At 41.0% G+C, this 25,769-nt stretch overlaps 1 protein-coding gene across 4 annotated transcripts in view; it reads right to left on the reverse strand.

The window, feature by feature from the left end:
• LOC124719089 (pyruvate kinase-like) overlaps nucleotides 1-25,769 on the reverse strand; it is a 121,929-nt gene that overhangs the window by 33,838 nt on the left and 62,322 nt on the right. For all 4 annotated transcript variants that reach the window (XM_047244780.1, XM_047244781.1, XM_047244779.1 and 1 more), the window contains 3 exons: nucleotides 25,193-25,334; nucleotides 11,172-11,395; nucleotides 6,483-6,669 (listed from right to left, as the gene is read on the reverse strand). In XM_047244780.1, the coding sequence (XP_047100736.1) occupies nucleotides 6,483-6,669; nucleotides 11,172-11,395; nucleotides 25,193-25,334 (553 nt within the window). The remainder of the gene's footprint in view (nucleotides 1-6,482; nucleotides 6,670-11,171; nucleotides 11,396-25,192; nucleotides 25,335-25,769) is intronic.

Raw genomic sequence — 25,769 nt, forward strand, 5'->3', positions numbered from 1 at the left:
GCTCAATTATGTGTTTAAATCACAAAATTAACAAATATAAGTATGCAAACATACTTTGGACAAAACTGTTAATTAATTTGGAACAAGACCCAGCTTTGCTAACATGTTTTTGAATAGAGCTAAATAAATCCTTTAAGGTTACTAGTATTTCATCTTCCAAATGTTTAAAACTAGTACAGAATTTATATTTGTTTATACGTCAACAACAGAATTTACGTTATGAAACAATTACCGATTTCATCCTGTAACAAAAGATACTAACTAGGAATAGCCAAAATAAATTAGAAAATCAAATATATAAATAAAACTAAGCACACAATTAGATCTGGTGTTATATTCTTTAAAACTGAGGGTCAATCTTTCTCTTATATGAAAATGCAGACTATACTCACATATGTTAATGGGAATTAGTTAAAAGAAAAGAAGAAGAAGAAGAAGAAGAAGAAGAAAAAGAAGAAATTTAAGGTGGCAGATGGCAAAATGGCAAAAAAAGAGGGAAATTAAAATTATCCCAGCTTGCTTAGTCACACTGGGTCAGGAAAATAATGTGGGTGGTCTAACACTGATCTGCTGTACTTTGTTAGAAACCTCTTAACAGAAAATACAGACTCAACTGGTGTGTTGTCTAACTGCTTAGCTCATCGCTTGTTCTTACACAATTCAGGCCTTTTCCTTTCTTATTGTGTCTCAGAGCTGACCAAGAACCTCAAGAAGCTAATGTTGATTAATAGATCGACCTTTAGGAAGCCTTTCAAGATACCCGATTCCATGACTCCATCACTTTAAATCTCTATTTGCTCATTCGACGTTTTTTCGGTCTCCGTGAAGTTGGGCCCTTCCAATGGATGGATTGGTGCTTAGCCTCTGGATCATATATGAAAAACCAAGATTCCCCCCCCCCCCCCCCCCCCAAGAAATTAGGATCATTTTCAATTGTTTTCAAAGCATCAGTACTCTTTTTCACATGCTTATTTTTGCTCAATCAGGAGAATTTTTGGCACTAGCTTGCATGCACTTCTCTCATTTTAAATTGGCTATGTAAATTTTGCCTTATGCACTCTTTGTTAATTCCTACAGCTTTAGCAGTCAACTGAATACCTAAACAATGGTCAGATCAAATCATTACCTACTTTTTTGATATTGTCATCTGTGTTTGATGTTTAACCACTTAACGATTTTCTTCCCTTCAAATTATGTTCAAAGGGTTTCTATATTTTTTTATTAATGAAAAACATCCTATAATGAATGACATTAAATAAAGAGATATTTTGAAGTTCAAAATAATGAGTTACAAAATTTTGTACGTCGCCAATAATAAAATCCTGAGTATACTTGTGCACTCGACTTCGACTAAAATATCCTGGTACTGGAAGTCATTTTTTTAGTTTCTGTGTAGCTGCAATGTCAAGCCATTTACATCATAATAGTTTCCTGTGAACGGAAACCTTGTAGAAGTTGGCTCGAGCACAGTGGACATATTTATCTCTTACCACTGCTGAACACTTGTCACTCAACTGACGAACAGTCTATACTTTCAGTCTCTAACGAAGTAACATCACATTGTTCTTCACTTTCCAAGCTGGTTAAATTAAATGTCAAACTCAGGACCAATAGAGCCATCCTTTCTTGTAAGCACTGCTTAAAAAACTACACAGGAGATAATCTGAACGCACACGTTTTGTTAAGTATCTAAAGTGGCACGCAGTAAAGTCAGTATCTAGAGGCAACCACTACGACCTAAACATGACAGCAAGCTACAAATGTAGGACCAGATGCTCTCTAGCAGCCAAACACTTAACTCTCCATGCTGAAACGGATATATTTGGGCTTTCATTTTTCCAAAGGTCTCTTCTTAAGTTGGCCAAGTAGTCTGCATTTTAAGTTTATGTTAAAATAATAAAAATGAGGTAACTTGTGGTTTCATGTTAAGGGCATCTCGTGCGCAAGTCATCTTCAGTGTCTTCTCACCTCATCTTGGAAATGCTTGAACCACTTAAAAACTTGTGTACGCTCAAGTCTTCACCATACACTTCTTTTAATAACGACAAATTTCAGTAGCTTTCCCCCCCCCCCCCCCAAGTTTCATGTGAAGCTTCATGACACTACATTGCTCTATTACTGCACTTATTTCTCAAGCAAAACAAAACAAAAGCTCTTGCAAAAACGAAGACCCCACACACTGAATTGTCTACAGACATCATCAGAGATGCCACATCCATCTGAGAAACTCTGTGACAGCATCCGTCCCATTATTTTATAGCCACGCCTTGTATAATGCTGTCAGTCAGCACATTTATATAACTAATGATGCTCTGGTAGTTCTTTATTAATGCAGTCTGTTATTAATGTCAGGGATCATTCTAACAAACTAGTGTAAAAGTTTGAAAGCAAACTGACAAGACAGCAGCTCCCCACTCACATTGAAAACCAAGTCAAGAGACTCTCTTGCTAGTTAAGAGCCAGTGTTCTCTACTTGCAAATCTAAACTGAAACAGCAAATAGACATTCCTTTCCATGGAAGACAGACCCAGGCAAGCAGACATTGAACAGAAGATGATAAATTATTATATTCCACAACCTGTACACAGTAACGTTACCACGTGCACCCTGAAGGATTTCAATCGGCTACAAAGTAAGTAACAATATCAAACTTGCTGCCAGATTAAAACTGTGTGCCGGACCAAAACTTGAACTCGGGACCTTTGCCTTTCACGGGCAAGTGCTCTACCATCTGTGCTACCCAAGCACGACTCACGTCCCATCTTCACAGCTTCAATTCTGCCAGTACCTCGTCTCCTACCTTCCAAACTTTACAGAAGCTCTTGCTCCTTTGTCAAAAAAATTTAAGGTAGCTGTAGTCATACACTGAAGAAAAAAAATGGTATAGGCACATGTACTCAAAGAGATATGTAAACAAGCAGAATATGGCGCTGCGGTCGGCGACACCTATATAAGACAATTAGAGTCTGGCATAGTTGTTAGATGGGTTACTGCTGCTACAATGGCAGGTTATCAAGATTTAAGCAAGTTTCAACGTCGTGTTATACTCTGTGCATGAGCGATGGGACACAAAATCTCTGAGGTAGCAATGAAGTGGGGATTTTCCCATACCACCATTTTACTAGTGCACCGTTACTATCAGGAACCTGGTAGAACATCGAATCTCCAATATCGCTGCAGCCGGGAAAAGATCCTGCAAGAATGAGACTAATGACGACAGAAGAGAATTGTTCATCGTGGCAGGAGTACAACCCTTCTGCACACTACTGCAGATTTCAATGCTGGGCCATCAACAAGTTTCAGTATGTGAACCATTCAATGAAACATCATCTATATGGGTTTTTGGAGCCGGGGGCCCACTTGGGTATCTGCCAGAACACAAAGCTTTACACCTCCCCTGGGCCCATCAACACCAACATTGGACTCTTTATGACTGGAAACATGTTGCCTGATCAGACAAGTTTCTTTTCAAATTGTATCAAGCAGATGGATGTGTATGGGTATGGAGACAACTCCACGCATCCATGTCAGGAGGGGACTGTTCAAGCTGGTCAAGGCCCTATAATAATGTGGAGTGTGTGCAGTTGGAGTGATGTGATGATGGAGAGGGCTTTAAGGGCACACGATGGCATGGTCTTCAGCACCCGCTCAGTAACAGATTGAGATGGGTGTCAAGAAAAGACTCAGAACAGTAAGATAAAACAGAATGTAAGACACAAGAAACTAGGGTGGAAAAATATGTGCCTACCCACACGGAAGTGTGTGTCGAAGCATGCCGCTAGCAGTAAAACATGGACAACCCAGGAAGAAAGTGGTAGAGGGAGGTAAAACAATATAGCAGATGGTAGTGGCTGGCTGACCACAAGGAAAAAGGGAGGAGCTAGTCACTTTGCAATACACTAAAACCTCCAGCCTAAAAGTTTAGGCCAGAGTCCAGACACATCACAAAACTTTAAAACCCTAGACACACATGTCTCATTAGCTAAAACACAGGGCAGATCCCCATCAACTTGTGCTTCTGCCATTGCATCACGGTATAAAATGCAGTCTGTTAAAGCGTACCGGACAGAGATGTGCACACCACAAGCAGCATAAATCAGGCGATCCTCCCGCCGTAATAGAAAACTATGTGTGAGAGGACAGTGCCCAATCTGAAGACGCGTGAGGGTCACTTCTTCCCGCCTGAGCACCCGACAGGAGGTACGCCACGTCCGAGTTGTTGACTTCGCCAACCGCAGTTTATTGGCCGTCGCCGCCAGCCTTTCTTCCTCCCACAACTCCATACACTTCTTGTGGAGTGCAGAAATGACAGACTGCAAGGGAATAGGACACTGGACTACATCCTCCTCTCTGCAGGACTCCTTGGCAGCCCGATCGGCCTGTTCATTGCCCCATATTCCTACATGACCAGGCACCCAGCAGGAGGACACCACCTTACCCCACCGTTGGAGCAAGTGATGTGGGACCCCTGATATGTCTAGATACGACTGACACGCGACAAGTATGTAAGCATCCTGTTTGATCAAACTGCATCTACTCATGTCCATTGCCCATTGCGAGGGACTTCGGCAATTCCAGCAGGATAGTGCAACACCTCACACATTCAGAACTGCTACAGAGTGGCTCCAGGAAAACTCTTCCGAGTTTAAACACTTCTGCCGGCAACCAAACTCCCCAGACATGAACATTATTGAGCATATCTGGGATGCCTTGCAATGTGCTGTTCAGAAGAGATCTACACTCCCCGTACTCTTATGGATTTCTGGACAGCCCAGCAGGATTCATAGTGTCCATTCCCTCCAGCACTACTTCAGACATTAGTCGAGTCCATGCTGTGGGGTCCTGTCCACTCGTTGCCTATACTGTGCCCAAGGGATGCTGCGTTCTCAGAATGATATACAACAATTCAAGCCAATAACATTAGTAGTTTTATTTCAATAAAGCAGATTGACAATACTTAACTTTGAATTAACGATAGTGTTGCAAGCAATGGGCAAGTCCTTTGCTATATACAATGTACAGGCAAGATTGACACGCAGTTTGTGGATCACTAATAACTGCTATTGTAGCGTTCTCGGCTAGGCCTGTGCATATACTGTCCGAATACTGAGTGGCCAACACTGGCAGGAGCGGCGCTTCTATTCTCCTCTTGTAGAGGCTGCTCCTGCCAGTGGTGCGGTCCTAATCAACAAACCATTGGCTGACGTTTCACCACCTTCTCTTCTCTTGTGTTTTTCATCTTTGTTCCGACACTTGTGGTTATGCCGGAACACATGCCACGTCTTATTGTGACACTTCTGCGTGCTCGCAGGGGCCCTACATGATATTAGACAGGTGTACCAGTTTCTTTGGCTCATCAGCGTATGATAAACAGCTACAAAATCATATAAATATAATAGAGGGAAACATTCCACGTGGGAAAAATATATCTAAAAACACAGATGATGTGACTTACCGAACGAAAGTGGTGGCAGGTTGATAGACACACAAACAAACACAAACATACACACAAAATTCAAGCTTTCGCAACAAACTGTTGCCTCATCAGGAAAGAGGGAAGGAGAGGGAAAGACGAAAGGATGTGGGTTTTAAGGGAGAGGCTAAGATCTTTGCCTCTGTACTTCTGCCTCGACTGACATCTCTGCTGAAACTCTTTGCCTTTACAAATGTCTGCTTGTGTCTGTGTATGTGCGGATGGGTGTGTGTGTGTGTGTGTGTGTGTGTGTGTGTGTGTGTGTGTGTGTGTGTGTGTGTGTCCGCGCGCGCGAGAGAGAGAGTGTATACCCCTTTTTTCCCCCTAAGGTAAGTCTTTCCGCTCCCGGGATTGGAATGACTCCTTACCCTCTCCCTTAAAACCCACATCCTTTTGTCTTTCCCTCTCCTTCCCTCTTTCCTGATGAGGCAACAGTTTGTTGTGAAAGCTTGAATTTCGTGTGTATGTTTGTGTTTGTTCGTGTGTCTATCGACCTGCCAGCACTTTCGTTCGGTAAGTCACATCTGTGTTTTTAGATATACAAAATCATATAAACTTATGTATCCAAAAGTAGCAGTAGACACCGTTTGATATAGCTCAAATCAACAAGACTTCTTTAAGTAGCAGCACTGCCACTAATTTTATTATGCAATTTATACCCATCACACATAAATAGCTTTTAGGAGAGTAATCGCAGTTAATTGTTAGTATAACTTAACAGCTTTAAGTATTTGTAATTAGTTAATGATGTTATCTCCAGGATGGGACCTTTAGGGAACTATAAACCCTAAATTAAATTTATGCTTAATGAATTTTAAGCTCACTCCTCACACACTGAAGTATTGTCTCTGATACTGCACCGCATCTCAATTTCACCAATGAGTTAACTTTCTCTCGCACTGAATTTCTGTGCCCAACCTACTGATGAAGATGGAGGTCTGCAAGGTGTTTAGAAAGACGACAAAGGAACTTGGAAAGTGATGTATCGCACACATTTGTTTTTACTCACCTACAGAGGTGCAGATAACAGAAATAAGTCCGTCATCAATGAAGATGCGGTTTCCCGGTTTCACCACTTTCAGGATGTTGTCGTAGTCCACGTACACAGTCTCAGAGGTCCCCCTCTCCATGTAAGCCTTGTCTGTCGTCAGCTTTATGGACTGGCCCTTCATCAACTCCACCTCAGCTGAGCCGCCCTGTTGTCGTAAAACAGTTACACAATGAATTTACAAAGTGTCAAGAACTTTTTTCAACATTTTCCCTTAAAATTAGTCATCAGGTGAGAAACTTGGCTAAACAGTATCACATGCACCATAATTATTTTATAAAAGCTCTCAGTAAATGCAATTCTTCAGCACTTAAATTTTTTTTGCAGCCTCATCCCTTAACATTAATTAAACTCTTAACATATTTAAACACGAACACGCATGAAATACACCAACATACAGTAGGCTTTAAAAATCAAAGCAATTTGCAATATGAAGAGCCACTACACAGTGGTGGGAAACTTGCAAAAGTTTGACAGATTTAAATTTTAGCATTTCAAAATTTGTTTCAATGAAAAAACTTAGAGGACTAAACAGGAAGTTAACACAGTGCTGACAAACAGTAGTTTCTACCTAGGAAAATAACTAGAGAGATCTGAAACCAATATATTTAAAGGAAGCAATCAAAGTATGCCTTAAGTAATCATGCACACCACTAAAGATTTAGATTATGAAGTAGAGATCATTAGAAATTTAACATAAATGAATAATAAAACAATTATCCTCACTCATACTAAAAGGCAATACACGGTTATTACAAATGATTGAAGCGATTTCACAGCTCTACAATAACTTTATTATTTGAGATATTTTCACAATGCTTTGCACACACATACAAAAACTCAAAAAGTTATTTTAGGCATTCACAAATGTTCGATATGTGCCCCTTTAGTAATTCGGCAGACATCAAGCCGATAATCAAGTTCCTCCCACACTCGGCGCAGCATGTCCCCATCAATGAGTTCGAAAGCATCGTTGATGCGGGCTCGCAGTTCTGGCACGTTTCTTGGTAGAGGAGGTTTAAACACTGAATCTTTCACATAACCCCACAGAAAGAAATCGCATGGGGTAAAGTTGGGAGAGCGTGGAGGCCATGACATGAATTGCTGATCATGATCTCCACCACGACCGATCCATCGGTTTTCCAATCTCCCGTTTCAGAAATGCCGAACATCGTGATGGAAGTGCGGTGGAGCACCATCCTGTTGAAAGATGAAGTCGGCGCTGTCGGTCTCCAGTTGTGGCATGAGACAATTTTCCAGCATGTCCAGATACACGTGTCCTGGAACGTTTTTTTCGCAGAAGAAAAAGGGGCCGTAAACTTTAAACCGTGAGACTGCACAAAACACGTTAACTTTTGGTGAATTGCGAATTTGCTGGACGAATGCGTGACGATTCTCTACCGCCCAGATTCGCACATTGTGTCTGTTCACTTCACCATTAAGAAAAAATGTTGCTTCATCACTGAAAACAAGTTTCGCACTGAACGCATCCTCTACCGTGAGCTGTTGCAACCGCGCCGAAAATTCAAAGCGTTTGACTTTGTCAACGGGCGTCAGGGCTTGTAGCAATTGTAAACGGTAAGGCTTCTGCTTTAGCCTTTTCCGTAAGATTTTCCAAACCGTCGGCTGTGGTACGTTTAGCTCCCTGCTTGCTTTATTCGGCGACTTCCACGGGCTACGCGTGAAACTTGCCCGCACGCGTTCAACCGTTTCTTCGCCCACTGCAGGCTGACCCATTGATTTCCCCTTACAGAGGCATCCAGAAGCTTTAAACCCCACATACCATCGCCGAATGGCGTTAGCAGTTGGTGGATCTTTGTTGAACTTCGTCCTGAAGTGTCGTTGCACTGTTATGACTGACTGATGTGAGTGCATTTCAAGCACGACATACGCTTTCTCGGCTCCTGTCGCCATTTTGTCTCACTGCGCTCTCGAGCGCTCTGGCGGCAGAAACCTGAAGTGCAGCTTCTGCCAAACAAAACTTTATGAGTTTTTCTACGTATCTGTAGTGTGTCGTGACCATATGTCAATGAATGGAGCTACAGTGACTTTATGAAATCGCTTCAATCATTTGTAATAGCCCTGTACAATGAGAAAATTGTTATGACCAAAACAGTGCTTTCACCATCATGAGCTGTCTCCATTATGCATCATCAGTACTTAACTGTTTTTAAGACTGACAACACGGGAAAGCAACAGTCTCACAACTATATATTTGTCGATTTATTATCTTTCAACTATGTTTAATTACTTTTATTATAGCGACATGTCTTGCATCATAGTAAAATTATCAGAAGGGAGGAATGAAGAACTTACTAATTATAAAAATGTGAACATTAAACAAACTTGAGAAATCCACTGATAACATGAGGGAGTGACAGGTAATATTAGAAGTTATTTGTATTTCTGCCATCTTCCACAATATTCTCTACTGCTTGTCCAATTTGACATATAACTCTTGGATACATCTGAAGTTTGTCATGTTTTCGAACGAGCACAGTTTATCCCATTCATTATGTTACTGAAATCTCTAAACAACTATTTTTTCGTCTTTGCTTCTTTCTCATGAAACTTAATGGAAAAAAATCCAAAAACACATTGTCATGACAACTGATAAAGAGTTAAAAATTTTTGCTTTCTATTATTTCCTCACACCAGGGAGGACAAGTGATTTAACAAGTTTAATCAAGCTAAAAATATTATATATACAAGATTTTTAACTGTCCAAATTGCAATTTTACCAGGTGTACCAGTATCAAATGATTTTTTTGTGAAAATGAAACACTAATTTTGAATTTAAAAGTAAAAACATTTTATTCAAAGTACTGACCATTGCTTTCTATACATTTTGACCACCTTTCTGGTAATTTGTGGACACTACGCCAATAGAAATGTTCGTCTTTTGAAGCAAACCAATCAGACACCCAATTTTCGACTTCTTCTTAGGAATCGAAGTGTTCCTCAGCCAATGCGTGTCCCATTGATGAAAACAAATGGTAGTCGGAAAGGGCCAAGTCTGGTGAATACGGCGGGTGGGGTAGCAGCTCCCAGCCGAGTGTTTTGATTGTATCCTGAACCAGTTTTGCTTTGTGTGCAGGTGCATTGTGGTGTAAAAAAATTAATTTGTCATGTCTTCTGGCCCATTCTGGACTTTTTTCGATCAATGCATAACTCAAATTGATCATTTGTTGTCTGTAGCGATGAGTATTCACAGTTTCGCCGGGTTTTAGAAGCTCATGATACACCACACCTTTCTGATCCCACCAAACACAGAGCATTGTCTTCTTGCCAAATCGATCTGGTTTTGCAGTCAATGTTGATGGTTGTCCCGGATTAACCCACGATTTTTCCCATTTAGGATTCTTAAAATAAATCATTTTTCATCGTCAGTAACAATTCGATGCAAAACTGATTTTCTTTCACGTTTTTGAAGCAAAATTTGACAAATGGTTTTTCGGTTTTCCACCTGTCTTTCATTCATGTGACACCCACTTCCCACACTTTTAGATCTTTCCCACAGCTTTCAAATGGTCAGAAATTGTTTGTTGAGCAACATTTAGCATTGATGTCATTTGCTTCTGACTGAAAGTATCATCTTCATCCAATATTGCTTGCAATTCCGCATCTTTGAACTTTTTTGGTGGTCTTCCACGTTCTTCATTTCTTACATCAAAATCATTATTTCTGAACCATAAAAACCATCTTTTGCATGTTGCTTCTGATAGAGCATGATCACCATATGCCTCGACAAGCAGTCGATGCAACTCTGCAGCACTGTTTTTCAAATGAAAACAAAAAATTAATGCTTTCCGCAAATCATCACTTTCTGGTGCAAAATTTGACATTGTTAACACGATTAAAACATATGATGTTTGTTCCATGACTTGATGTATACTAAATATCTTTGAGAGATGTCATACCAACCAAACAAAAAAAAATTAAGGCTCGTTCAAAACAAACGTTCCCTATCGACACATTTTTATCTTAACACTCATTTCATACCGGTACACCTGGTGTAATATTTAGTAACTATTAGTTTCAGGTGAATATTCAGACTTCAACTCAATTATCAATTTGAGTGCAGCGTCTATCTAATCTTATAACCAGACACTGTACTGAAATTGGTAATTGATCTGAAGATTGTTTCATATTCAGACGAAACTAGTAGTCGTGGAATATCATCCAATAGCTAGCTGGACTTAAAAGAATCTTTATGTGAAACTTTTTATGCCTCGTTACTACCACCGTAATGCCAGGCATTCACATGACAAATTCATATTACAATTTGTTGCTTTGCAGGTTCTGTCACACGAAAATCTTCAACACTATGAATGCCTTCCTGCACAATACATTATTTTTTTAAAAAGAAAGGAAAAAAGTGTCTTTAAATTGCACACCCTCCCCATAATGCTGTGAGTCAATAGTTGTTACAAAAATGTCTCTAACCTACATTACCTATAAAAACAGTTGAACAACTGTGACAAATGAATATATAAATTCACGTACAAATACTATAAATTCAAATACACATGAATATATTTAACTAAACAAAATTTCATATGCTTCCACATTTACGTATTGTTTCTTAACTCGAATGGCAAAAATCTGTGCATTGTTATTTCAGTTGTAACATCAAATTCTGTTTCTCACCCCCTCAAGCAGCCCTGTTCGGATCTCTGGCCCTTTTGTGTCAAGGGCAATTGCCAGTGGATATTCCATGCCCAATTTCTTGCTGTAATTGGCTGCGGCTTCACGAATGTTCTTTATCGTCTCTGCATGGTACTCGTGACTGCCGTGCGAGAAATTCAATCTCGCTACGTTCATACCCGTTTCCATCATCTTTTCCAGCACAGCTGGATCACGAGATGCTGGCCCTATGAAAAGAAAGGTAATTTAATCTAATCAACAGTAACAGATTATTTGCTTTGCAAGCAGTTACATTTTGCTAACCTAGAGCCTTAGCAACAGAAGAAGAATCAGTCTAAAGCGCTATACCTACTACATACTCTGCAAACCACCATGCTGTGCACAGCAGAGGCTATCTTATCATTACTAGTCATTTCCTCTCCTGTTCCACTTGCAAAAGAAGTGAGGAAACAAACTATCTATACAGGGTTATTATAAATGATTGAAGCGATTTCACAGCTCTACAATAACTTTATTATTTGAGATATTTTCACAATGCTTTGCACACGCATACAAAAACTCAAAAAGTTTTTTGCGTATTTACAAATGTTCGATATGTGCCCCTTCAGTGATTCGGCAGACATGAAGCCGATAATCAAGTTCCTCCCACACTCGGCGCAGCATGTCCCCATCAATGAGTTCGAAAGCAGCGTTGATGCGAGCTCGCAGTTCTGCCACGTTTCTTGGTAGAGGAGGTTTAAACACTGAATCTTTCACATAACCCCACAGAAAGAAATCGCATGGGGTTAAGTCGGGAGAGCGTGGAGGCCATGACATGAATTGCTGATCATGATCTCCACCACGACCGATCCATCGGTTTTCCAATCTCCTGTTTAAGAAATGCCGAACATCGTGATGGAAGTGCGGTGGCCCACCATCCTGTTGAAAGATGAAGTCGGCGCTGTCGGTCTCCAGTTGTGGCATGAGACAATTTTCCAGCATGTCCAGATACACGTGTCCTGTAACGTTTTTTTCGCAGAAGAAAAAGAGGCCGTAAACTTTAAACCGTGAGATTGCACAAAACACGATAACTTTTGGTGAATTGCGAATTTGCTGCACGAATGCGTGAGGATTCTCTACCGCCCAGATTCACACATTGTGTCTGTTCATTTCACCATTAAGAAAAATTGTTGATTCATCACTGAAAACAAGTTTCGCACTGGACGCATCCTCTTCCATGAGCTGTTGCAACCGCGCCGAAAATTCAAAGCGTTTGACTTTGCATCGGGTGTCAGGGCTTGTAGCAATTGTAAACGGTAAGGCTTCTGCTTTAGCCTTTTCCGTAAGATTTTTCAAACCGTCGGCTGTGGTACATTTAGCTCCCTGCTTGCTTTATTCGTCGACTTCCGCGGGCTACGTGTGAAACTTGCCCGCACGCGTTCAACCGTTTCTTCGCCCACTGCAGGCTGACCCATTGATTTCCCCTTACAGAGGCATCCAGAAGCTTTAAACCGCACATACCATCGCCAAATGGAGTTAGCAGTTGGTGGATCTTTGTTGAACTTCGTCCTGAAGTGTCGTTGCACTGTTATGACTGACTGATGTGAGTGCATTTCAAGCACGACATACGCTTTCTCGGCTCCTGTCGCCATTTTGTCTCACTGCGCTCTCGAGCACTCTGGCGGCAGAAACCTGAAGTGCAGCTTCTGCCAAACAAAACTTTATGAGTTTTTCTACGTATCTGTAGTGTGTCGTGACCATATGTCAATGAATGGAGCTACAGTGAATTTATGAAATCGCTTCGGTCATTTGTAATAGCCCTGTACATCTCCATACAACCCCAATTTCTCTTGTCTTTGCAGTCCTTACATTAAATGCACACTGGCAGCAGTTTAGTGTCTGCACTCAGCCCTAGATGCCAGTTCTCAATTTTCTTCTTAGCATGTTGCAAAAAATGTTTTATTCCCTCTAGGGTTTCCCATCTCAGTTTGTGAATCATCTCCATAATTACGGCATGTAGACTGAACTGACTGGTAAAAAATCTAGCACATTCCTCCTACTTGCTTTCATGTCTTCCTTTAATGTGATCTGGTGAAGATGCCGAACACTCAAGCGGTAGTCAATAACTATTTGCACTAATGTTCTATATGTACTCCTTTATAGGCGAGCTACACTCCTCTAAAATTCCCTCAATAAACCAAAGTCTACCACTGGCCTTCCCTGGTACGAACTTTGAGAACCCGAGGAATTTGTGACAGGACCACCCTTGTTCTCTATGTACCACAATTCACAGCTGGTCCATATCCAGGGCATTGTAACCTATGTGAATGACATCCTGTGACCTGTAGCCATACCCTTTCCACACAACACCCCAGGCACCATTTTTCAGCAAGACAACGCACGACCACATGTCGCTGCGTGAACTGTTGTCTCCTTGGTGTCACAGGATGTCAGCCCTTTCTGCTGGTCTGCCAGGTCACCAGACTTGTCCCCAGTCGAAAATATGTGGGATATGGCGAAATGACAGGTGCAGCACTGTGACCCAATGCCGACCGCCATAGATGAATTTCGGAACCAGATGCATTCAGCACTGATGGTTATATCACAGGACGCCACTCATGCCTTATGTGCATCTATGCTATCACGCATGGAACAAGTTTCAGGACCCATGGCGGACCCTGTGTCTACTAGGCAGAGGGACACATGCTGAACCGAGGTGACTGAAATGCTCATCATTTCTGTAGAACATACTAATGTATATGGGCTGTGAATATGAACACCTAATCTTTAACCCCTTACCGCATACTGTGCCAGATATGGCACATACCACTTTTCTCTTTGTCTATCTCATATCTGAGATATATTTCCAAACTGCATGTTGGGACAGATATGGCACACAGTCAAGAGCAGCTGTGCAAGTAGTGTATGCCATCTGTTGGGAGGTAAGGAATTACGTGTTATGAATCTTTGCTTTGTGTTGCTAGCTGTTTACATCCAAGTTTGGTCACACAAACAGTTGCATCAGATACAGTAAACGATTGATTTCAGTATTTATATTATTTGCAGAAGGAAAAGGACATCTGTGGACAGTTATAAAGTGGTAAGTTTATATACTTGTACATTAGAATACATATAATATTGAAAAACAGGTCTGTGACAGGTATGGCACTACATGCAGCCTAGAAAGCGTCGAGTAAAAATTGAACAATAACCTAACCTTTCCTACTAACATATAGCAATTCGTTTTCTTTCATTTCAGCTCTGTCACTGCAATGAACGTAAGAAAGTTTTATGGCTCTTCGGCCGCAATAAGAGGACGGAAATGCTAGTGAGGATCCTGATATGTCAGATGACGAAACTTTGTCCGTGGAAAAATACTTGCAAAATGGACATCTTGTTTTCTGTTCGGAATCAGACAGTGATGATGATATTAGGCCTAAGAGTTATAATACAAAAAATGAAAGTACTGTGATATCAGAAACGGAGTCAGAAACAGAAGACAACAGTGAGATTTGGTCTACTGATGATTGTGACCTTGAAAGCATTCCTCTTGCAGACAGGATTTGTGTTATTTTCTCAAAATATGTGTATTTTAATGAATAGAAAGTGTAATTGTTTTATATAAATACAGTTCTGCTAGTTCATGTACTTATCTTATTGTATATTTTCCACATTGTGCATCATCAATCCCAAAACTGGTATCACATGGTATTAGTTGTTACTGCATGCTGTCCCATATATGGCACAAGCCCTTAATTCTAAAATAACCGCCCCTTCATAAGATTTAGAATTTTTTATGAAATCAGAACCTCGAACATAACATGTAACATTTTTTCAGAAAAATAAAAAAAAATATCATGCAGTAAGGGGTTAAGTGGTTCGAAGAGCTCTATTTTTTTCTGAACCTGAGTATACTATTGGTCTCGGTGGCTCAGTGGTAAAGAGCCAGAGCACAAATCCAAAGTCACATGTTCGACTCCCAAGTTCAACCATGGTTTGGAGTCGACATTAAACTGTAGGTCCCTTATAACATGCTTGGTAAGACAGTTCGGACACTTAAGGAATACAACCGCACATCACTTCTAGTAGGACCATTCCTACCAAAGCACTGTGGTGCTCAAACCAACCTTCATGTTGTCACAGCTTTGCTTTCCTGCTATTAATCTTACACTATGTGACCAAAAGTATCCGGACACACCCAAAAACATACCGTTTTCATATTAGGTGTATTGTGCTGCCACATACTGTCAGGTACTCGATATCAGCAACCTCAGTAGTCATTACACATCGTGAGAGAGCAGAATGGGGCACTCCACGAAAGTATCAGACTTCAAAGGTGGTCAGATGGCTGTGTCACTTGGGTCATACGTCTGTGTCTGTATGCGAGACTTCCACACCCCTAAACATTGCTAGGTGCACTGTTTCTGATGTAACAATGAAGTGGAAACATGAAGGGACATGTACATCACGTTAGTGTACAGGCCGGCCTCGTCTGTTGACTCACGGACGACCGACAGTTGACAAAGGTCGTAATGTGTAATAGGCAGACATCTATCCAGACCATCACACACAAATTCTAAACTGCATCAGGATCCACTGCAAGTACTATAACAGGTGGGTTGGAGGTGAGAAAACTTTGATTTCATGGTCAAGTGGCTGCTCATAAGCTACACACCACACCGGTAATTGGCAAACAACACCACGCTTGGTGTAAGGAGCGTAAACATCGGACAACTGAACAGTGGAAAAATGTTTGTGTGTAGTGATGAATCACAGTACACAATGTGGCGATCCGATGGCAGGGTACGGGTATGGCGAATGCCCGGTGAGCGTCATCTGCCAGCGTGTGTAGTGCTAATAGTAAAATTCAAAGGCAGTGGTGTTCTAGTGTGGTAATGTTTTTCACGGAGGGGGCAATTTGGCAATGGTGATTACATCTTTCTACACGATCAAGCACCTGTTCATAATGTACGGCCTGTGGCGGAGTGGTTACGCGACAGAAACATCCCTGTAATGGACTGGCCTGCACTGAGTCCTGACCTGAATCCTATAGAACACCTTTGGGATGTTTTGGAACTCCGACTTCGTGCCATCCTCACTGAGCAACATCGATACCTCTCCTCAGTGCAGCACTCCGTGAAGAATGGGCTGCCATTCCCCAAGAAACCTTCCAGTACCTGTGTGAAAGTATGCCTCCGAGAGTGGAAGCTGTCATCAAGGCCAACACCATACTAAATTCCACGATTACCGATGGAGGGCGCCACGAACTTTTAAGTCATTTTCAGCCAAGTATCTGGACACTTTTGATCATATAGTGTACGTTATTTCTACATTACTTCACCCAAGTGCAGAGGCAAGCGGTGTGTGGTATGCTTGTCACCGAGGTCATGACAACCTCAACCACCAATCAACATTTTACACAAAAATTTTACATTTGCAACTTTGAACATGGCTGACGTTTGCAGTAACCGTATACACAAATTTGAAAAATATGTAAAAATCTGCCAACCGATTGCATAGATTTCCTATATACCTGTAATACATGTCCAGCATTTTATATTGGACAGACAGGCAGAGCTTTTAACTTAAGATACAAAGAACATCTTATAGGCAAAAAAAGGCACTAAAGTGCACAATTCAACATTTGCAGAACATCTTTTCATAACAGAGCATAACCCCCAAGAATTAAACGAAGTGACAATTCTGCATAGAGAAAGGAAAGGGAGAAAACTTTATGTCTTGGAAGAACTTGAAATTTTTAGGCACACACCAAATAAAGATGACATGTTGAATGAACAAGTACAGTTGAAAAATAGAAATTTCTTTAATGCTTTCAAACCAGTGCTCTCAGTTTTATGATACTTATAATCCAGGTTCTCTCCTTTTCAGAAACATTATTTTACCACTGTTAAGTTACACTCATTACTAACACACCAGATGACCCCTGTGCCTTACTTATGCAAGCTTTCTTTCAAATTTTGTGTCATATAATGTGAACTGATGTTCTTCGTTACGTATGTAATTCCAGTCTTATTTAACTCTGGTTCTACCTGCGCTACGTAAAACGTAGCAAACTTTGTACTATTTTATCCCATTTGAAGCTCATTTATAAATGTTACTCAATAATTTGTAAAATTAATTTTTGTTAAAAGCTATATTGGCTATACGTATGATTTACTTCAGAAAATGTGTAATATATAAAAATTGTTTTGCTCACGTTACAAGTGGCCCGCGCCCTACATTACGTTTACTTGGCAGTGTGACTAGTTGCCAGACATTCAGTCTCCTCACACCACACTGGTATTACTTATGTTTTAATGTTTGACTTTTTGAAGAACATTATGTCTCATATTTTAATGTATGACTTGAGCAACTCAGCTCTTAAATCACTGTACATCTTTGACGATATGTTCTTCATGTAAGTAGTATTTGTTTTACATGCATTTAAATTAATCTAAACTTTTATTAGATAAGATATTTAATCTGACATATTCATTTTAGGTAATTACCCTACCTTCTGATGAAATCGCCCTTAGAGGTGACGAAACCTGGTCAAGGTATATAGGAAATCTATGCAACCGGTTGGCAGATTTTTACATATTTTTCAAATTTACATTTGCAAATTTTACAGCTAAGTTTCAAAGAAAGTAGCGGATAGTCTTGAGAAAGTCAAGAAACTGTAAAAACTTACAAGCCTCCTAATATAGGATATACACTGATAATCCAAAACATTACGACCACTCCCGTCACAACGTTCAATGGCACATGGCGGCCTTGCAGCCACGTGACGTGTTAACAAAAGCATGTAAACGGGGCACACAGTTGGGGGATCATCCTACTGAAATTATGGGCTGCAAATAGGAAACCCATTGAGATAGACACCTTTGACAAAGGGCAGATTATTAATACATAGAGCCTGGGAACAAGTATCTCAAAAATGGCAAAGGTGGTTGTATGTTCACAGTTACCATCATGAGCATCTACAGAAAGAGGTAGAAGGACAGTGAAACTACCACTAGGCACTAAATCAGGCTGTTCCAGCTCGTGGGCTCCGCTGTGAGCCGCGGAGCGCTCCCTGCTCCAGGGAGCCGCGTCACTCGCTGTGACCAGTCAACTGGGCCGGCACGTGGCACGGCTGGCTGAGGCAGGCGGCAAGGCAAGGGTTTTGATGTGCCAGCTGCGTCTTACAAGATCGAAAACCTCACACTCTTAGCTGCTAAGACGTGGTGACGTGCTACACCAGGAAATACGATCTTCAGGAAATAAATAAGAAACAAATGTTTTACAAGAAATTGCATACTAAATTTATTGGGCCTCTGTAGTTTGAAATTTTCTTTTCATTGCAAGATCGGAAATATCAGGCGTCAAATCGCAGCGTTAATGCGGAGGATGGCCTTCATTGTCGCATCCTGAAGAAGCAACCGTTCCTTACTTTATAACTGTTTTCGTTGCTCAGAAAAGCTGCTCACATCAAACGTAAATCCAAACATGCACATGATCTGAGCGGCATTGTTGTGAAGTTTGGGAAATGTTTTGTCTGTAATGAACACTACCATCGTGACAAATCCAACGTGTTGTAGTACCTCTCTTTCAACAAAGTTGAATTTTGCAAATCAATAATTTCCAATTGAAGCGACGATGACGAGTCATCGGTGGAAACTGAAAAAGGAGTGCTGAATACCTTAAGTTCCATTTCCAAACTAGTGAGGTCTCGGAATCGTGTTTCAAACGACGTGATGAGCTGCTTTAACTTTCTTTGGTAATCGCCGAAAGTAGTACCATCAGGTAGTTTTAAAGAAGCAAGATGATTGAAGAAAGTTAGATGTCCATTACTCATCTGTCTCTCAAATAAACGTAACTTTTCCATGAACACTTTGATCTGGTCGTGCATGTCAACGATTAGCTGCCCTTTGCCCTGCAATGACAGATTTAAATTATTCAGATGCATAGTTATGTCACCTAGGAACGCCAGATCGGATATCCATTTTATATCTTTCAGACAACGCATTTCTTCCCCTTTCATTTCGAGAAAATGGGTATTTCCTCAGTAATGGCAAAGAAAACCATCAAGAACTTTTCCCCGACTCAGCCAACGAACTGTACTGTGGTAAGATATATCCCCATACTCCGCTTCCACATCTTTCAGGAATCCTTTGACGATGCACAAAATTCACACAGTTCACGACATCTTTCATTACGCCACCTAGCTCTACTGTTTCAGCACACAGTGCCTCTTGGTGCATTACAGAACACGAACTATGTTGCACGTTTTGATACCCTCCGTATTACGAATCCGTTTTTAAACATACGTCTACTGGTATGTCGTTCTTAAGCCTGGCTACCAGTTCTCTGTGTGCAACGCCTTCTACCTGACTGTATTTAATTCTGTATATTGTACCTCTTCGCAGAATTAAATACTTTATGACATACAAAACACTGCGGTCGACCATCCCTCTCAATGAATAGAAAGGTATCCTCCAATAGAGGTACAGAGCTCCCGCGGCTAGTCATTGCTGTCATTGAGCACGGATTATTACGGCTGCATGCGGCCAGGGGGCAGTGAGTTCGCTTTCCCCCTCCACGTGGGCTCCAAGCTGCTGCAGTGAGCGATCCGGCTCCCTGGAGCTCGGTTGGAACAGCCTGCACTAAATGGATGGATGTCCATGACTCTTCACACAATGTGGGACACAGAGGCTTGTTTGCTCTTGTAAAGTAGGATAGATGATGATCTGTCACATCTCTGCCAAAAGAGCACAATGCTGGGACACACATGAGTGTTTCAGCACACACCATTCATTGTGCATTGTTGAACAGCCCTATATGTTCACATGTTGACCCAATGACATCAGTTACAACTGCAGCAGGCATGGGACCATGGGAATTTGAGTGTCAATCAATGGAAATGTGTCGGCTCTTCAGATGAACCACATTTTTGCTACATTAGGTCACTGGCCATCTCTACAAACGCCGTCATCAAGGTGAACGGCAGCTTGAAATGTGTAGTTCGCCACAGACACAGGCTGGTGCGAGCAGTACAGGGTGATTCAAAAAGAATACCACAACTTTAAAAATGTGTATTTAATGAAAGAAACATAATATAACCTTCTGTTATACATCATTACAAAGAGTATTTAAAAAGGTTTTTTTCCACTCAAAAACAAGTTCAGAGATGTTCAATATGGCCCCCTCCAGACACTAGCAATATCAACCCGATACTCCAACTCGTTCCACACACTCTGTAGCATATCAGGCGTAACAGTTTGGATAGCTGCCGTTATTTCTCGTTTCAAATCATCAATGGTGGCTGGGAGAGGTGGCCGAAACACCATATCCTTAACATACTCCCATAAGAAAAAAATCGCAGGGGGTAAGATTAAGACTTCTTGGAGGCCAGTGATGAAGTGCTCTGTCACGGGCTGCCTGGCGGCCGATCCATCGCCTCGGGTAGTTGATGTTCAGGTAGTTATGGACAGATAAGTGCCAATGTGGTGGCGCTCCATCCTGCTGAAATATGAATTGTTGTGCTTCTTGTTCGAGCTGAGGGAACAGCCATTTCTCTAACATCGTCAGATACTGTAGTCCAGTTACAGTAGCACCTTCGAAGAAAAAGGGACCAAAAACTGTATTGGCTGAAATGGCACAGAAAACGTTCACCTGAGGCGAGTCACGTTCATACTGAGTTGTTTCCCGCGGATTCTCAGTGTCCCATATACAGACATTTTGACGGTTGACTTTCCCGTTAGTGTGGAAAGTTGCTTCATCACTAAACACAATCTTTGAAACGAAAGATTCATCTGTTTCCATTTGAGCAAGGATAAAATCACAGAAATCGATTCTTTTAATCTTATCAGCTGCAGACAGTGCTTGAACCAATTTCAGACGATAAGGTTTCATAACTAACCTTTTTCGTAGGACTCTCCATACAGTTGATTGTGGAATTTGCAGCTCTCTGCTAGCTCTGCGAGTCGATTTTCCTGGGCTGCAAACAAATGCTTGCTGGATGCGTGCTACATTTTCATCACTCGTTCTCGGCCGTCCAGAACTTTTCCATTTGCACAAACACCCATTCTCTGTAAACTGTTTATACCAACGTTTAATACACCACCTATCAGGAGGTTTAACACCATACTTCGTTCGAAATGCACGCTGAACAACTGTCGTCGATTCACTTCTGCCGTACTCAATAACACAAAAAGCTTTCTGTTGAGCGGTCACCATCTTAGCACCAACTGATGCTGACGCCTAGTCAAGAGCGCCTCAAGCGAACAAATGTAGAACTAAATGAAACTTTATAGCTCCCTTAATTCGCCGACAGATAGTGCTTAGCTCTGCCTTTTGTCGTTGCAGAGTTTTAAATTCCTAAAGTTGTGGTATTCTTTTTGAATCACCTTGTATTATGCTATGGAGACATTCTCCTCCACTCTCAGGGTACCTGTGGTAGTAATCAAAGACACAATGACAGCTGCAGATCACCTGCATCCCTTCACACTTTGTGTCTTCCCCCGACAGCAATGACACCTTTCAGCACTAAATTGTCCGTGTCTCCGAAAGAACCGTGCTTCAGTGGTTCAAGAAGCATAATAATAAACTCACAATGTCTCGGTGACCACATTCACCTGATGTAAATCCTATGGAACCCATCTGGGTTGCTACTGGGCACAATCACCGTGTATGCAAATCAGCAGCACATTATTTACATGAATTACATAACCTGCAGGTAGAAGTCTAATGCCACATACCTCCACAAACCTACCAACAAACTGTTAGATCCCCGATATGCTGTAGTTATGTGTTTCATTCCAAAGACGGACAAACAAGCTATTAAGCATGTGGTCATAATGTTTTGGCTCATCAGTTTATTTCCAGTTGCTTTCCCGAGGTCTACCTCACATGAATTGGTTTGCAGCCATGAAAAGGTGCCCATTCATAGGGTGAGGAACCCTACTGAAAGCAGCAATTCTGACAAGTTAAGAGCTCACACATTTGGAATATGGCAAAACAGGGAGTTCAGTAAGGCCAGAGAGAAGGGGGGAAGATGTGCCAGTCAGGAAGGCTGACTTTCCCAAAGCAAGAAAAACCAACAAAGGCTGCAACGCAAAACTTTGTGGCAAATGGCATGAAATGGGTTCTGTACTAAATAAAACTGTACCTATCCAAAAATGGTTTTAATACCAGAAAATATTGCTTTAATGCTATTCTAAATATTTCTAGACCAGTTGTATTTGGCTTACTCTGTAGTTTACAAATGAATGAAATGACGTCCATTCTGTCCGATATTTTTCCACCAGACCTGGTCAGATCCTATGCTGCTCCTGTGGCCATTTCCCTACCCTTTGGTTTCTACCCCTGTAATTCTTTGCTCCAATACTTGCCCTATGGGCCCTCCTACCACCACCGATATCATGCCAGCGCCAAAACTGGCAAAACATATAATTTCCGAAGGAGAGCCACCTGTGGAACCTGTCATGTACCAGCTGTTATGTAAACACTGTTTGGCCTTTTGCACTTGTACGACTACCACCAAGTTATCAGTCAGGATGAATGGACACAGAAGGTGTACGCTGGCAACACATTTACATTAAATTCTTTGTTCTCAGCATTTCTTATCAGTCTTCAATCCCTTTTAGTTTTCTATATCTTATTTTCTGACCAGAATTTCTTCCAATCCTCTATCTCTAACACATATAATGTGCTTAGCTTTCTGCACAATATTTGGTCAATAATCAGTGTCTTGCTTATTATCCTATCTTCAAGCTCTCTGATTTCCAAATATGACCCAGAGCAGTTCCCCACAATCCGTCTTTCCTTCTAACCCATCTGGCAAGTCTCCCATGGCCCAGGGTTCTGGCCAACTTTAACAAACTCTGCTCATTCCTTAAACCAGACAAGTCCTTTTCCTTTGTCCTTCTTTCTTCCCCTTCAACTCTTCTGCCAGGAGGAGGAGCCATGGGCTTGAAGCTTGCAAATTTCTATACTTTCGTATGTGTGTTCTCCCACTGCTTGGCCAGGAGATCTCTTCCATATCCAATAACAATATGTGAGGGCTGTTCAAAAAGTAAGATGACTTTTCAAATTGCGTGGGCAACATAGATTCAATTATCGGTCTTTTTTGTTATGTTGGTACACGTCCTGAACATATGTTCACAGTTTAAAGTGTACAGCATATTTCCTTTTTCTTTTTTTGTCAGATAGAAAGGTTAGACATGTTTTAGTGTGCTCAGAAATGTTCAATTATTATAAAAAAAATTAGAGCAAAGAATTTTCATCAAATTTTGTGTGAAAAATGGAATCAAGTGCTCGAAATGCTTGAAATGTTGACAGTGGCATGCGGCGAATCTGCTCTATAATACAAAAAATGTTTACAAGTGGTACAAGCTCTTCCAAGATGGTCAAGATGATGCCAATGATGAACCTCGCTCTGGACGGCTCAGCACACCAACAACAGATGATAAAGTCGAAGCAATGAAGAAAATTGTTTTGGAAAATAGTCAAATTACCGTAAGAGACATTACTGAGGATGTTGGTATACCAGTCAGCTAGTGTCATGTAATTTTTTAAAAAGGTCTGTTCCAAAACTTTGCAATTTTTATCACAACTGTCGCATGACCATCGCTCAGGAGCTCTTGAATGACATCAATGACGATCCTGATTTGCTCAAAAGGGTCATAACTGGTGACAAAACATGTGTTTACGGTTATGACGTACAAACCAAAGCCCAATCGTCCCAATGGAAGCATCCCGAAAAGCCAAAACCAAAAGAAGTATGGCAAGTTCGATCAAATGTCAAAGTTTTGCTCACTTTTTTTTCCCTCTCTCAATTACTGTGCGTAGTGCATCATTAATTTTTGCCTCAAGGTTGTATGGTCAATAAGGAGTATTACCCTGGCATTATGCACCATCTGTGAGAAGCAACAAACAAACACACACACACACACACACACACACACACACACACACACACACAAATAAATAAAACATAAAAAAAATATCCGGAATTGTGGAAAAACAATTCATGTCTTCTGCATCACAACAATGCACCTGCTCATTTGTCGTAGCTTGTGAGAGATTTTTTGGCCACAAACAATACGACAATCATGCCTCAGCCACAATATTAACTGGATTTGCCCCCTGTAACTTTTTCCTGTTCCCAAAACTGGAGGGACATACGAAAGGACGAAGGTTTTCAACAAATAAAAATTGCATCTCAGGAAGTACCCAAGGCTGTACAAAAAAGTACTTATGAGAAGTGCTTCAAGGATTGGAAGAAGTGTTGGCACAAGTATAAAGTATTTGAGGGGGATTAATGTGAAGAGGACAACACAAATATTGATGAATAAATGAATATTTTTTCATAAAAATATAAAGTCACCTTACCTTTTGAACACACCTTGTATTTTCAAAAATGTATTATTTCATTGATATCCTATATATCTTACTGTTATAAATAGTAGGTATCTGCTGTCTGTTAAAACTAGGGCAATGGCAGGTAGTGAGCAGGGAAAGAGTAACACACCATGTACTACTACTACTACTACTACTACTACTACTACTCCTCTCCCCCCCCCCCCCCTCCCTCTCAGAACCAAACCCTGGATGTGTGTGGTTGAGAAACCCTCCCCTTTAGTGTATGTACAAATCACTGTTGCTTTCACTGGTTTAAGAGCGCTCTCTCTCTCTCTCTCTCTCTCTCTCTCTCTCTCTCTCTCTCTCTCTCTCAAACTTCCTGACAGATTAAAGCTGCCAGGAAGTTTCATATCAGCACACACTCCGCTGCAGAGTGAAAATTCCATTCCGGCTTTTTCTCTATTCCTGGCAGCTTTTTTTTTTTTAATCCATAAAGGTACCTCTTTTACCCCTGTTTAAAAAATGAATTATCAGCCTTCAGTAGCTACTCCTCTTCAAGACATTGGAAAAAGAATGATTTTAATGCCTGCAAACAAAACCACAAAAAACCTACAAGAAAAGCAAATTTCAGAAGACACATTTAGGTGTTGGCAGGTTGACATGTGCAATGGCTATATTTTACAGATGAGAGTGAAACTTACCAATCGTACAAATGATGCCAGAGAGACGAACATATGAAGCCTTCGAGTCAATGTCGAGGGCGCACATATGGTCGAGGTGGCTAACTGCATCTGCTGCTTGCATCTGCATTTTTGGCAGATGACTAGGTTGGTCTGTCATTGTCTGAAATACGGTAAAAGAGAGCATGCAAAAGGTCCGCCACAAAGATTTCTAATTCATCTATTGTAAATACAAAACTTGCTAATAGACAAGAAGTACTACTATCAGTTCGGTGCAACACTTTAACTTAAGTTTCACTATTACACCCATCCCATGCTAAGATACGAGGACTACCATTGAGTCAACAGCAATGAAACCAGTAGAAATCTAAGAGCCTATAACCTCTATTGTCTACAATTCACTTCAAGGAAGTGCCATACTTAAATGTAACTTACAAACTACTGAAGAATAATATAAAACCTGTTAGCTTTGCTTGATCACACTAGAAACAAGGGATATATTCACCAGCACTGCTTAGCCACTATGCTAACTATGACCTCATATATTCACAAATTATAGCTAGCATAGCTAAACCCACCAACAATATGAAGTATTGTT

This window comes from Schistocerca piceifrons, chromosome 10 (genome assembly GCF_021461385.2).
Source record: "Schistocerca piceifrons isolate TAMUIC-IGC-003096 chromosome 10, iqSchPice1.1, whole genome shotgun sequence".
Classification (NCBI taxonomy): domain Eukaryota; kingdom Metazoa; phylum Arthropoda; class Insecta; order Orthoptera; family Acrididae; genus Schistocerca; species Schistocerca piceifrons.